Raw genomic sequence first — 13421 nt, forward strand, 5'->3', positions numbered from 1 at the left:
ACGATGCTTTTACTTTTTTCATTTAGTCACTGGTTTAAAACAGACATGATTTGTTTATTAGACCACTTTCATAGTGGTTCTCACACTTACAATAAAGTGTAGTGAATTCTGCTTATCGCACAATAGTATCGATAGTTTGTATAGCCATCCAGCGCATCGATGAAACATGCAAGCCAATAGTACATCGCTAATTAAACATTAAAAATTTGTTTTTATCGCGTGAAACAAATAAATACATGTTGTCTTTATAAGTAATAGTATCATAGCAATCATATTAAATAATTAAATAATGGATAGAACCATGCAAAAGCAGCTATACGGAATGGCGCGCGAGTCATCACCAGGATTTCGCCGGGTGGGTTCGCCGGCAGCCGACAGCACGCGAAAATCATTTTTTGGCGGCAACCCGAGCTGCAGCCCAATGTCAGGAGGCTTGAAGAAGACGGCATTGAGCAACAGGTGTGCAAGATGAGGTCTTCCATGTATGAAGATGATTTTAAACATTTACTTTTTCCCCCACAGCCGGCTTAGTTTGTCTGTGCGTTCCACTCAGTCGATACCCGGCATCCGGTCGGACTATAATGTTGTGGAGAGCTTTGGCTTCCCCCTGCCCGTCGTTGTGAACGAGGCCCTGACGTTTGTGGGAGCTGCTGCGGGAAGCGTTTCTGCAAAGGTTGCCCAGAATGGTTGGGCATGGGTACGAGCAGCAGCACGATTCGCAAAATGCTTGGGCTATAAATTCCATTTTCGTTTCATTTCAGGTTGTGCACGGCCGCCGACTGCTGATTTGGCAGTACAAAGAGTCGTCCAAGCAGACTTCGCCTCGCAATGCCAAGCATCCCAGGAGGGGAGGCGGCTTGTCGCAGTGCCGCGAGCTGCAGCTGCCCTACTCCGATTTGTTGTACAACAGCGAGTTGATTAGTGTATTCCAGACAGAGGGTCAGCAAATGGCCTCCTGCATAGCCGTCTCTGCCACCGGAGATGTGCGCTATTGGTCGTCCATTGCCCATGATGGGAACAATGTGAATCTGGCAATCATGGCCGGCCAGGACTTTGTTCAGCTGATCACTCTGCCCGCGCAGCAGGGCTACCTTGCTGTGACGACGACCTGCAATTTGGTTTTCCTCAAAGTAGCCCTCACCAATGGCCGGTACACGCTGCACCAGAAGATTATTAAGCCGGCAACCAGTTTACTTGGTGGATTTGGCAAGAAATTCGCCTCCATGTTGATTGGAATGAACACGGGCGGCGACAAGGATCCGGTAAAGCTTGCATTGCCATCGAAAAAGGTTTCCAAAATAATATATGAAACATTTTCCAGCTCTTGGTTGGCGTGTGCTGTGAGAGAAACTCGTCTGAGGGTGAAACGGTTGTGGCTGTGCTCTCGGATCGTTCGATCCAGCGCTGGAGTCTGTCAAACAAGGGGAACCAAGAAAGTTTGCTCTACGAGGATGCCGAGTTGGTGCGCAAGATTCGCGAAGAGTTTAAGCAAAAATTCTGGAATATCCGTCTGCCCGCGGACAATGTGGAACTCGAGCTGCAGCTGCTGGACTTCCACATCGTTAATGAGAAGGCTTACATACTGGCCGGAGCTGTGAACGCTGTCCATGCACCACAAATGTGCTATGCCGTTGGTGAGCATTCTCCCCTGCAGCATCCCTCATTCAAGTTGATTAATTTCTGATTCCATTTGCAGCTGTGGCCAGTGCCCAAGCGGACAGCATGCTGCTGGAGTCATTCACGCCACTGAAGTTCAACAAATTCTACAGCGCCAAGACCAAAGAGGATTGCGTCAGTCTGCGCTTCATTATAGGCAGCAGCCACATCTACCTCTACACCCCAAAGGTGGTCTATCCGTTGCTCTTGTCCAATGCCGTGCCCACAGCTGAACTGGAGGCGGAGAAGATTGAGTTCCATCTGCACGACGATCGAATCCTTTGCGCCTCCGTCTGCAGTCGCCTTCCGCTGTTTTTTAGCCGCACCCACGGACTGGTTTCCATCACGCCCGGCGATTTTGATGCCAACGAACTGCACAATATGAGCTCCTGCAATACGCCGGATCTGTTCTCTCCATCCTCATTCCATGCTCCCGATCAGTCATCACTGACCGCAATGACGGCCAGCAGCAACAATCTGCACTTGTTCGAGCTGGATCCGGAGGAGCTGTACAGTGATCTAAGCGACGAAGTGGGCCAGCTAAAGGCTGCTTTTGTGTACCATCTAAAGCGTAATAATAACATGGTAAAGACTATTGTCGGGGAACTTTTGCGCGCCGTCAATGAGCCCGACCCCAGCGGTGCACCCATGGATGCCTACAAGTTGGACAGGTGAGCGCTGGAATCTTTAACAAAAGCAGCCTATAAAATAATTGCTTTCCCTTTAGAATTGTCATCACAATTGCTGAAGACTTGGCCGAGGATTTACCCATTGCCGATCCACGCTGGGAGGAGGCTTTGAGCGATCACGAGGGCAATCGTCATGCATTGGGCAGCTCACGCTCCATGCAAATCATCCATCAGCTGCGTGACAAAATCCTTGCCTTCCAGCATTTCGTTTCGTTTCTTCATGCCAGCGGCGTTTGGGAAAAGGTGAGGAATCTCTTATACGTTGAAATTATATTTATTTGATTTAATTTATTTCCAGCTCAATGCCATACCCTGCGGCAGCAATGTGCTTAAGCCGACCAGCTTTATTCTGTCCGACATCAGCGAGAAGATTGTGGCTGCCATGGCACTGCGCTCCCTGCAGGCCAAGCTGCCGAAAATCATCGAAAATGCCATCGATGCCACGGTTGCCATGTGGGATGAGAAGCCCAACGGCAGCCTCACCACCCAGGATATATTCTATGTGAAGCTGTGCAAGTTTCAGTCCGTATTCGAGTCCCTGGCCGACTTGGCGGACACTCAAATTTCGGCCCAGAGTCAGACCACTGTGACGGTCGCCCAATTTCTCAATGACATTAATTCCATTGTACTGGATACGCTGGGCCAAGTGTTTGGGCACCGCGAGCAGCAGGGCAACAACTTTACACCGCACAACGACAGACTTGCCGCCTGCGAGAACCTTCCCTGGACGGCCATGGCGGGCAGTGCCGGGGTTCGGGATACGCTCAATCGCCTCATAGAGCTCAGCATGCGCTATGGCGCTCAGTGCGTCAGCGAGACGGAGGTGAAGCAGAAGTTGTATCAGCAAATCTACGAGCTGGTGGACTTGGTGCTGGAGGGTCGCAAGAGCTACTTGGACAGTGTGCGAGGCTCGGAGAAGGCCAACGTATTGCAGCAGCAATTTGAGGCACAGCGCAGTGAACTCATCTCAGTGCTGAGTAAGTGGGTTGTCAGTTTATGCCATCGGACTGCTTTTCACATTCATTCCTCTTTCAGTTAAGGATCGCAAGTACGAATACGCCGCCAAGTTGGCTGAAAAGTATTTGGACTTTCAGAGTCTGGTACTCATCTGCGACGAGACCAATGACAAGGAGCGCTTGGATGATTACACGCGCAAATACGAAGAGTTTGACTTCTCGCAGTTTGCCATCAGCTGGCACTTGAGGCAGCATCGGCACGGCGAGGTATTCGAACGCTTCAAGGGCAACCAGTTGGCGCTGGCACAGTTCATGCGCGACCATCCATCGCTGGGCTGGATTCAGCTAATATTCAACGGCGACTACGAGCGTGCGGCAAAGGTGCTGTACGAGCTGGCGCAAAACGAAAAGGAGATTGTGGCGCGCAAGAAGTCAATGTTGTCACTGGCCAAACTGGCTGCTTTTGCGGCACCCGACTCCGATCTGACGGCCCAAGTGGAGAAGATAAATGCTGATCTAACGCTCATCGAGTATCAGTCGCAGCTGAGCCATGACGTGCTACAAAACTTTGGCCTTGACCCAGTAGAACAGAAAGTGCTCAAAGCAGAGGATATAATCGATGTGAGTATTGTCTGTTTATAGCTACAAAAACCACAAAATATTTATTATATTATTATGATCCACAGCTATATATCGCGGAGGAAAACGACACCGCCACCGAAGCGGAGTTTGGCAAGGCCTTGGAGCTGCTGAGCTTTGTGGAGCAGCCCTACGATCTGCGCCACAAGATCTGGTGTGCGGCCATACGCCGCGACAACTGGATCGACTATGACCCCAATAATGCCGTGGAATACATGCAGAAGCTGCTCTTCTTCAAAATCATTGAAATCTCGGAGCTGATGGGCCAGGAGAGCGACAACTTTCTGCCGCCCATGGAGGAGTTCCTGGAGAGCACCGAGCTGGACGAGCTGCCGCAGAACAAGTCGTTCCAGTACCTCCTGAAACTGACCTACGAATATGTGGCCGACTTGTTCAAACAGCCAGACGACATGGAAGTCTAATTATGCTGCCTGCCTACCCACAAGCATTTACATTTATTAAAGTTTACGTTAAGAGTTCAAGAGGTGTGGATTGTGGTGGACAGCATAGCGACTGCTCTGCTCAAGCGCTGGGATTATAATATATTATATGTAGACTGGCTGGGTTGCCTCTAGCTGCCACTGTCACACGCCGCGCTGCCAGCGAAAGTATCTGAAGTGTGGCGAACGGAGAGGAAACCCTCCAAGTGCTGGCGCAACTTTAGAGTTGAGTTGCCCTGGGCCACTGGCCCGCCCTGTTGTCGTCTGCATTTTTCAGTTCAGCTTCGATCATGACGGACGAAACAACGCCACTCACCAGCGCCCTTGCTGGTGGCTCTGGATATGTGGCGCTGCCTCCTTACCAAGGACCCGAGCACGTCTTTCCAGGCGGCGTCTCACCGCGTTCGCGTCGCAGCAGAATGAAACAGTTTCAGTGTTGCATTGGCATCACGTTCATGTGAGTGGGGGAGTCCGAATTTATCAAAGATTCTGTTGCCTTGGCCACAAAGTGATTGAGTTTTCCCCTTCCACAGAGTCATTGTGTTTGTTGCCTTGGGTCTGGCTTTGGTGTTTGACGATTCGCTCAGCAAAGGGGATGGCAGTCCCAGCTTTTTCCTTGTCATAAACGGCACAGACTTGGCGCTAGATCCGACGACACCCATTCCAGATGAGCCAGCAGCGGAGTGGGCCCTGCAACAGGCGGCTGTGAATCATCAGGAGGGCGCCCGTTCAGTTAGTGTCGGCATCAAGGCGCTGGGGGATCGGGAGATACTGGAGGAGGGCCTGCAGCCGAATGAGGTGAACACGCCAGCCTTTCGGCACTATCGCTCGCTGAGCACCAATCCAGAGGCTAGGAAACTGGCGCGGCGTGGCTACGTGGAGAACCAGGCGACCATGGACATTGCACGCAGATTTAACTACACAAAGGAGCCGGGAAGGAGTAACATTGGCTGGGGGCCGCAGATCGTGCTGCCGGATCCCACGGTGCTCCGGCTGGACTGTGACTTCAATGCCCGGTACAGGCGATCCACTGGCGTCTGCAACAGCAAAGAGCATCCGCGCACATTCGGCGCCTCGATGGTGCCCTACCGCCGCATGGTGGCACCGGACTACTCCGATGGCATTGCAGCACCCAGGACGAGCCATGCGGGTCGCCTGCCGCCCGCACGCCTGGTCTCCCTGAAGATTCATCGCTCCAGCTACGAGACGGACTCGAACTTCACCGTCATGCTGGCGGTCTTTGGGCAGTTCATGGACCACGACATCACCGCCACATCGCTGACCACCTCCGAGGAGGGTGAGTCCATCAATTGTTGTGTGGCAGCCACACGCGAGCAGCATCCCGGGTGCTTTCCCGTGAAGATACTCCCCGATGATCCCTACTACAAGCGCTACAACGTCACCTGCATGAACTTTGTTCGCTCGGCGCCAGCGCCCATGGGCAGATTCGGTCCGCGAATGCAGCTGAATCAGGCCACCGCCTTCATTGATGCCTCTGTGGTGTATGGCAACCTGGAGCAGCGGCAGAACCAGCTGAGGAGCTTCATCAACGGCACTCTCCGCATGTTCCTCACCGACGACGGGCGGGAGCTGCTGCCGATCTCGGCCAATCCGGCGGATGGCTGCAACCGCGTGCAGATGACGCGACTGGGCAAGTATTGCTTCGAGTCTGGCGATGACAGGGCCAACGAGAATCTGCTGCTCACCTCCATGCACCTGCTGTGGGCCCGGCATCACAACAATCTGGCCCGCAGCCTCCACGAGGTGAATCCGCACTGGGACGATGAGCGCATCTACCAGGAGTCCCGCAAGATTGTCGGCGCTCAGATGGCGCACATCACCTACAACGAGTTCCTGCCGGTTCTGCTGGGCAGAAATCTAACTCGAGCCAAGGGCCTGCTGCCGTCCAGCCACAATCTCGAGGAGCCCGACAGCTACGACCCGCAGGTGGATCCCAGCATTGCCAATTGCTTTGCGGCGGCCGCCTTCCGCTTTGCCCACACCCTGCTGCCGGGTCTGTTCAATGTGTCGCGGGACAACAGCACACCCGAGGCCATGGAGCTGCACAAGATGCTCTTCAATCCCTTCTCGCTGTGGAACGAGCACGGCATAGACCACGCCCTGTACACGGCTGCCAATACGCCAGTGATGCGCGTGGATCGCTTCTTCTCGCTGGAGGTCACCCAGAAACTGTTTGAGGGCAACCCCGATGATCCGGTGCCGCTCTGCGGCCTGGACTTGGTCTCGCTGAACATTCAGCGTGGTCGCGATCATGGCATACCCGCCTATCCGGTCTTCCGTCGTCACTGCCGCCTGCCGCCGGTGGACACATGGGAGCAGATGGCCCAGGCCGTTGACAACTCCACTTTGGCGTCCATCAAGCAGATTTATGAGTGAGTGGAACACACTGGTACTCTACTCCGTTTAAAACCCTTTAAATCCTCAGATCGCCGCAGGATGTGGATGTCTATACGGGCGCCGTCAGCGAGCCGCCACTCGAAGGCGCTATCTTTGGTCCGCTGCTGAGCTGCATGGTCTCCGATCAGTTCCTGCGCCTCAAGCTGGGTGACTCCCATTGGTATGAGCGGAAAATAGGACCACAGAGGTTCAGCAAAGGTGAGAGCTGTCAGGAATAGAGGGAGAGTTTCTTTAACCATTTCTGCTGCAGGACAACTTGCGGAGATCTACAAGACCAGTCTGGCTGCCATCATCTGCCGCAATTCGGATAACATCACGCGAGTGCGAGAGCGTGTCATGGAGCGTCAACGAGTGGATGACAATCGCTATGTTGACTGCCAGAATTTGCCTGGCTACAATTTGGATCTCGAGGCCTGGTCAGAGTCCCAGCAGCCGCCAGAGCTGCACAGAACCAGCATCAGTCGGGCGGATAAAGCGGTGCGGGTCATGTCAAAGGAGTCGAAGAAAGAGATTAATGCCACGCTGCATGGCGGAAGCATTTCAAAGGTTTGAGGTCTATGGGCCACAGGTATGAAATTAATAAATAAATGCCAAATAAATGTGAAAATCTGCAGTTTCCGGGCATGACTCTGTCGCTGGCTCTGCCTCTGCCTCTGCCCAGCAACAACAACATGATAAGCGCTTCAATTCCTATTTACTTGCAAGTTGCAACTAATAAATGTGTGTACATTCGTGTGTGTAATCGTGTTTAATTGTACTTATTAAAAATATAAATTAATAGCAAATAATGTCAATTAAAGTAAGCTTGTAATCAAACACGAATCATCCATCCACAATGCGATTCTGTACTGTCGTAGTGCCGTACCAAGCTTATCGCTTAGTCAGCAAATGGAGGAATACTCGCAGCTCGCAGGCGGGAAAGGAAAGCCTTAGTCGTTGCCGGAAAGCCAAACAGCTGGCGGTATTGGGAGCGAGTGCGGCTGATGTAATCCCATGGGTGGTATTGCGGCAGCGCCAAGAGCTCTGGGATTAGCCTATAAACTGGCCAGCAGCAGCTGAGTGCCATTGGATGCCAAGGCCACTGGCCCAGAGAGGGGGAACGGGTATGCCGTGGCGTTGTTTGTGGTCGTGCCGGTCGTGCTAATTGCTCTATTTGACCGACAGCCATCGCTGGAGTGGTGCGCCAGTACCAGTGCGGTGCAGAGGGTCAGCAGGAAGATGAACCCGAGGCAGAACGAGCACAGACGCCGTACACTCTGCCACCAGGGATCCAGGGCGAAGGGCAGCAGCTCATCCAGCGTCAGACCGAACGAGTAGCTGGATGGGTGGAGGGGAGGGGCAAGAAACGCTGTGTAACAAAGTTATTTTTTAATGAAATGCGACAGAAAGCGTTTACTCAGCAGTTGTGAAAATGGGTTCATAATCCTTTGGATCCTTTGGCACAACAATGACGTGCTGCTGGTGTCCTTGCTGCGATGCCAGCAGCGCTGTTCTCTCATCACATGACATATTTGTCTGGCTGTCTGTCTGTCAGGAGTGTCCCTGGATTACAAACACTTTTGCTCTGCCAAAGGCAACCCACTGCAATCCGGCTGTGATTGCGGACGACTGGCGACTGCCTTTGGGTTTTGCTTCAACTTAAATTAGCCACACGAGAAGGCGGCAGGCAGTTCCATTGTGTTTTATAGCTATTTGCGTGGTTGTACAGCGTGGTTTGCGTTATGTACAGAAAGATGTACATATTTACGAGTATTTGGAATACCGTAAACAACTTTATCTCTCCGCCTCATTGTGTTCTCGTTGTCTTCGCTCATCTTCCGCTTACTACGCTGATTTCCCCGCTTATCTTGTGCAGCTTTTTTGGGTCTCCTCGCGCGTTGCATAACAGCGCCCGAGTTTCCCATAGCGATAAGTCTGTGCTGCCTGCCTGTCTGTCAGATAAGAGGTGCGATCCGATCAGCAGACTTCTTGGAAAAAAAAATTGCAAAGAAGATGTACAATCGCAGTCGGTTTAATGTGTAGTTTATTGGGTTTTTCATTGGGTTAACATGGCCTGGAAATACATTCATACATTCAGCAGCACTGCTGAGCGGCATTATTGTAACTCTCTCTCTCGCTATACGAATGGATAGTAGAACGATAAGCATTTATTTCTTTGCCTGCCCTAAAGTACGAGTATGTAAATTCTCAAAGTGAATATTCAAGTTCTTATAGCGTATATATAGAGGGAGAAGTAGAGATTGCTCTGCCTCTGGCTTCTCTGTTCTCAGAGCCAAGAGCGATAAAGATACAGATACCGATACCGTTAGTAAGTTGGCTACAGATCTAACTGCATTCATACTACATATACATATTTATGCTACATAAGCTACATATATGTATGTAATATATATGTATGCATGTCGTATTCGATCTCCTATTTGATTAAAATGTACTTTTGCTTTTGCTTCTTGAATATTTTTTATATAGTCTGGATGTACGAATATATATGTATATATATGTAGATATATATTTTTGTTGCATTTGCTTTGGTTTTTTGTTGCTTTTTTTTGGGTAAAATCACATTCATAAGTATACATACATATAAAAATGCAGGTATAATTTGAATTCGAAAATACACGATAACAAACAGCAAATGATTTATGTATATTAATATTGTACAATACACATACACATATTAAGTAACTCGTATTTGCCGATCCAAGCATACAGACTCAACTTACAGCATAAGTATATTCATTCATTATCGTACATCTATAGAAAGGAAATTGGAAATTTGGAAACTAAGGAACAAAAATATTCGAAGTTTAAATATAAAATAGAAAAGACATCAAGCCAAGAAAGTAATGAATAAGAATCGAAATTTGTCTATAGTAAAGTCCTCTTCCTATTCAAAGTTTTTCAGAAAGTACCTACACTCTATGTCGGAAGCACTTTTATCGCTTTATTTGCCTTTTCCATTTATTATAATCGTCTATAGATAAATATATGTATGTAGTTCTGTGTGTATGTCTCGTATTTATGTTTGTCTGGTGTGTCCAGTAAGTTATTTCCATTCCCTACGCTATTCCAAGCCCTATTTTCTATCGATTTCCTTACCAGACTTACCCCTGGACGATCCCCCCCGAATCGCATGTTAACTGCAGTAATGTCCCATTGAATATTCCATTGATCAATCTATAACTACACAAACAACACTCGTGATCATCTGATCGTGTGGTGAAAGAAAAAAAGAAAACGAACAAATCAAATGGAAATCAATTTTTAAAAGAAATTTAATTATAATATCTAGCAATAAACATTGTTGACAATATAATTGAATACATACAGACATATTTCATTTATAATTATATTTATTCCTTTGTTTATGCCTGTGTATGTGTGTATGTATATGTATTTGGTAATTAATTACGTCAATTATGTCTAAATTTGGCGAAGTTCTATCTGCAAGTTCCCCATATAATACAAATTTATGCATGGCTATACATATCATTAGGTTTTCCTTCCCTTCCCTTCCTTTCCATTCCTCTGTTTTCGTTCTTTTTTTCCCATTATTTAGCTACAATTTTGCTACAATATACATATATGAAAAAATATGTAGGACATTATACAAAAAATATGTACCTGCTAGTTATTACATTTTGATTACTTCGTACTCGTACTCGTACACGTACATTCACATTATTTGTTTTGTTTTTTCATTCGTCTATTCAATATAATTTTCCTATTTTGTTTTGGTGTTTTGCCTTAATATCCATCCGGTTTTTTCGCTACTTCGTTTTTCGTTCGATCACTGCCAGTCGCGACATAAGCAAATTGAAAGTCTTTGTTTTGTTTTATTTTTTGTTGGTTTTGTTTTAAGTAAATTGATTAGTGCTGCTCCTGTTCACTGATGGTCTTACGGGGCTAATCGCTAGGCTAGTAAGTAGTAAGTGCCGCCACTTTGCATTTGGTCAGAGTTCAAGAAGAAAAGAGTCAGTTAGTATGGAGGGAGGGACTACTTAGAGCTACTCGCAGTTTGTTGGGTAGTCTGCCTAAGTGTTAATAGTACGAATAGATTAGTATTAGTAGTAGTTGTTTGTGTTAGTGTTAGTAGTTGTATTTAGCTCAGAGGGATCATCTCTGGGGTCTGCTTTGCTTTGTTTGTTTGTTGGCTAAAACATTTTTAATTTCTCTGCTAAAACTTACACATGTATTAAATTAACAATGATTTTTCGCGGACAAATGGAGAGACGATTTCAATTTCAAAAACTTAAATTCGAATTCAACTTGGACTTGGATTAAGTACAGCTTTAACAAACAACAACAATGACTTAAGTTGTACGCAGAATGATATAATAATAAATATGTATGTATAATAGTGTATTTTAGAGTATGTGTAATTAAGTATATATGGCAAAACAATGAATGATCTCGTCACAATTACAAGATTGCTGAGCCGTGGCAGCCTTTCTGTATTTACAATTCATATCTTCCGTATACATATACGTACATATATATCAATAATAAAGAGAGTAATGTAGTGTAACTGTAATTGTAATTGTAATTGTAATCGTAATCGTAAAATAGTAGATACACAATATTTAAAATAAAATGTATGCCCCGAACTTACAAACCTAGTTAAACATTTACTCATTTTACTCTTAACATTAACATAAATTTTACACAATAAATATCAATACATATACATATACATATAGCACATAAGTACATATACATATATATATAAGTTTATCCTTCCTACAGCTTCTTCGCGTGCGGTTTTTAATCCCTTTTTCCTTCCATTCTTTTCAGATTTCCCTTTGAGCCGACGCTTAGATCCTGATGATATCGTAGGCCTCCAGGGTGCAGATGACTACGTAGAATACCCAGAGGAACACCAGAATTGAGGCGCTGATGTACTTGGAATTCTTGGGACCGCCCAGCTCAGCGCCAATATTCTTGTTCCAGCGCCGGAACATGATCACAGCGACGGCCACCAATGCCTCGGCCACAAAGAGACCCACTGCAAAGCCAATCCTGTAAAAGGGAGTTTGATTTCATTTTCATCATCAATATTCTCTTCAAACATGCAAAACTTACGTTCCGGGCTCCACGTTGAAGGTCATGCCATGGGACATGTGGTAAATGGAGGCAATGGACCAGGCCAGCCCAATGCCCAGGAATACGTTGACCGCATTGCTGCCCGTGACATTGCCGATGCAATTGTCGGCACCTTCGTCGTGCTTGGCCGCAATCATGCTGGCAAATGTGTCTGCAAACGAATGAATCAATCGAGTGTCGGATGGAGGTGTCGGTGTATGCCCAATAGCTTACCTGGTATGCTGGTGCCCAGGGCCACAAAAAGAATGGCGGTAACCGAATCCTTGATATTGAGGGCGCAACCGAAATAGGAGGCGGCATCCCCAATGACGGCGGTGATGATGCCAATGACACATATCGAAACCACAAAGGTCACATAGCCGCCGCAAATATCTAAGTGGAATAGAGTTCGAGTTAGGAATAGAAACAGAAAGGAGAGTGCATTGCGAGACTCACTTGTGGGCGGCACAAATGCAAAGAGAACCTTCCAAAAGAGGCAGACAAAGTGGCTGATGTAGCTGAGGCAGCTGGGCACCACCTCCTCCACATCATCGTCCCCATCATCGAACTCACTTTCATCGGCTGTAAAAGTTTCGTATTCATTTATTCAAAGTTCATGCCATGCAGAGCTCTGGAAGCTTACCTGGGATGACGGTGAGAGCATCTTTGAACTGTTCCTTCCAGGAGGATGTGCCGAGCACGGCTGAAGTGTTCGCCTTGGCCACCAGTTTGTCGACAGTAGCCTGTGTTGAGCGTGCGATGGGATAAACAAACAAATATTACTCATACGAACATTACGTATACGCAAGCAGGCAGACACAGACAGAACACACAACGTGTCATTTGGAGATTTACACACAATTAGGTGCTTATTTGCCTGGCACCTGGGCGCTTAGTGTGTAACTTGATCTGGCAGCAGGATAAGGCAGAGTCCAGGCAGCAAGGGAATCATTATGGGAGGTGTGTCCTGTTGTGTCTGGTGTGTCCCAGCACGCATTCCTTTCACTTAACCCCATGTTAATGTGTGTGTGTGGCTGTGATTATTCAGCAGCTTAGTTGTCGAGTGAATTGAATTGCTTTTCATTTGCATTGTCCTTAGTCTGGGGTGGGGTGAGGGTGGGGGATCTAATCAAATCGAGTGGGACTCACCTTAAATTCCTTGCTCTCTCGAATGCGGACATGTGAGGTGGTCAGCTCTCCGTTCCTGGGCTTGCTCAGCAACAGGATGCGATCCAGTTCGGTTAAATCCTTGGTGTCCTTGTTCTCCACCTCTTGGATTTTAGCTTGAAGTTCATCGTCTGGCCAGTGGCAGCGGCAGCGGCATTAACAGGAAAGTAAACGGAAATTTAGATATCTGCCACAGAAGAGTGGAGTTCTCATCTTCGACTTTGCATGCAACCACGCCCGTTTCCCGCCCCCACAACAGAGTATCTTAGACATACATGGCATAAGTATAGATATTGATAGATAGATATTGATATTGATTATTGCGTGTGTGTTTTGTGTGTGTGTTTGCATCCAAACGATAGTGCAATGCGGAG

The 13421-nt window shown here is 47.7% G+C and overlaps 4 protein-coding genes across 11 annotated transcripts in view; 2 read left to right on the forward strand and 2 right to left on the reverse strand.

Annotated features, from left to right (window-relative positions):
- Positions 1 to 206: 206 nt before the first annotated feature.
- Positions 207 to 4422, forward strand: LOC117897330 (nuclear pore complex protein Nup133). Its single transcript, XM_034806098.1, has 9 exons — positions 207 to 459; positions 523 to 697; positions 762 to 1262; positions 1322 to 1634; positions 1697 to 2327; positions 2384 to 2588; positions 2644 to 3322; positions 3381 to 3922; positions 3988 to 4422. The coding sequence occupies exons 1-9, from the start codon at positions 290 to 292 to the stop codon at positions 4360 to 4362; spliced, it is 3591 nt and encodes a 1196-aa protein (XP_034661989.1). The 5' UTR covers positions 207 to 289; the 3' UTR covers positions 4363 to 4422.
- A 207-nt stretch (positions 4423 to 4629) lies between these two features.
- LOC117899612 (chorion peroxidase) lies at positions 4630 to 7524 on the forward strand. The gene is made up of 4 exons (XM_034809755.1): positions 4630 to 4837; positions 4914 to 6773; positions 6827 to 6996; positions 7049 to 7524. The coding sequence occupies exons 1-4, from the start codon at positions 4671 to 4673 to the stop codon at positions 7348 to 7350; spliced, it is 2499 nt and encodes an 832-aa protein (XP_034665646.1). The 5' UTR covers positions 4630 to 4670; the 3' UTR covers positions 7351 to 7524.
- Positions 7525 to 7527: 3 nt separating this feature from the next.
- LOC117899614 lies at positions 7528 to 8426 on the reverse strand. Its single transcript, XM_034809757.1, has 2 exons — positions 8195 to 8426; positions 7528 to 8115 (listed from the first exon to the last, which is right to left on the reverse strand). The coding sequence occupies exons 1-2, from the start codon at positions 8305 to 8307 to the stop codon at positions 7833 to 7835; spliced, it is 396 nt and encodes a 131-aa protein (XP_034665648.1). The 5' UTR covers positions 8308 to 8426; the 3' UTR covers positions 7528 to 7832.
- Positions 8427 to 10410: 1984 nt separating this feature from the next.
- LOC117899611 (sodium/calcium exchanger 3) overlaps positions 10411 to 13421 on the reverse strand; it is a 35260-nt gene continuing 32249 nt past the window's right edge. For 6 of the 8 annotated variants that reach the window (XM_034809745.1, XM_034809749.1, XM_034809750.1 and 3 more), the window contains 6 exons: positions 13030 to 13178; positions 12524 to 12623; positions 12337 to 12462; positions 12115 to 12273; positions 11881 to 12052; positions 10569 to 11817 (listed from right to left, as the gene is read on the reverse strand). In XM_034809745.1, the coding sequence (XP_034665636.1) occupies positions 11613 to 11817; positions 11881 to 12052; positions 12115 to 12273; positions 12337 to 12462; positions 12524 to 12623; positions 13030 to 13178 (911 nt within the window). In that variant the 3' untranslated portion in view covers positions 10569 to 11612. Of the gene's footprint in view, positions 10423 to 10568; positions 11818 to 11880; positions 12053 to 12114; positions 12274 to 12336; positions 12463 to 12523; positions 12624 to 13029; positions 13179 to 13421 lie in introns of those variants that run through there. The other 2 variants (XM_034809752.1, XM_034809754.1) reach the window with 2 other exon arrangements.

Source organism: Drosophila subobscura, chromosome O (genome assembly GCF_008121235.1).
Source record: "Drosophila subobscura isolate 14011-0131.10 chromosome O, UCBerk_Dsub_1.0, whole genome shotgun sequence".
NCBI classification, from domain to species: Eukaryota; Metazoa; Arthropoda; class Insecta; order Diptera; family Drosophilidae; genus Drosophila; species Drosophila subobscura.

Excerpts from the sequence above, each read along its gene's own strand:
- LOC117899612 (XM_034809755.1), top strand. The coding sequence starts at position 4,671 with ATGACGGACGAAACAACGCCACTCACCAGCGCCCTTGCTGGTGGCTCT. Across the intron at positions 4,838-4,913 it reads TGCATTGGCATCACGTTCAT|AGTCATTGTGTTTGTTGCCT; the intron begins GTGAGTGGGGGA and ends CCCCTTCCACAG. Across the intron at positions 6,774-6,826 it reads TCCATCAAGCAGATTTATGA|ATCGCCGCAGGATGTGGATG; the intron begins GTGAGTGGAACA and ends TTAAATCCTCAG.
- LOC117897330 (XM_034806098.1), top strand. The coding sequence starts at position 290 with ATGGATAGAACCATGCAAAAGCAGCTATACGGAATGGCGCGCGAGTCA. Across the intron at positions 698-761 it reads CCCAGAATGGTTGGGCATGG|GTTGTGCACGGCCGCCGACT; the intron begins GTACGAGCAGCA and ends GTTTCATTTCAG. Across the intron at positions 3,323-3,380 it reads TGAACTCATCTCAGTGCTGA|TTAAGGATCGCAAGTACGAA; the intron begins GTAAGTGGGTTG and ends TTCCTCTTTCAG.
- LOC117899614 (XM_034809757.1), bottom strand. The coding sequence starts at position 8,307 with ATGTCATGTGATGAGAGAACAGCGCTGCTGGCATCGCAGCAAGGACAC. Across the intron at positions 8,116-8,194 it reads CCCATTTTCACAACTGCTGA|CTACTCGTTCGGTCTGACGC; the intron begins GTAAACGCTTTC and ends CCACCCATCCAG.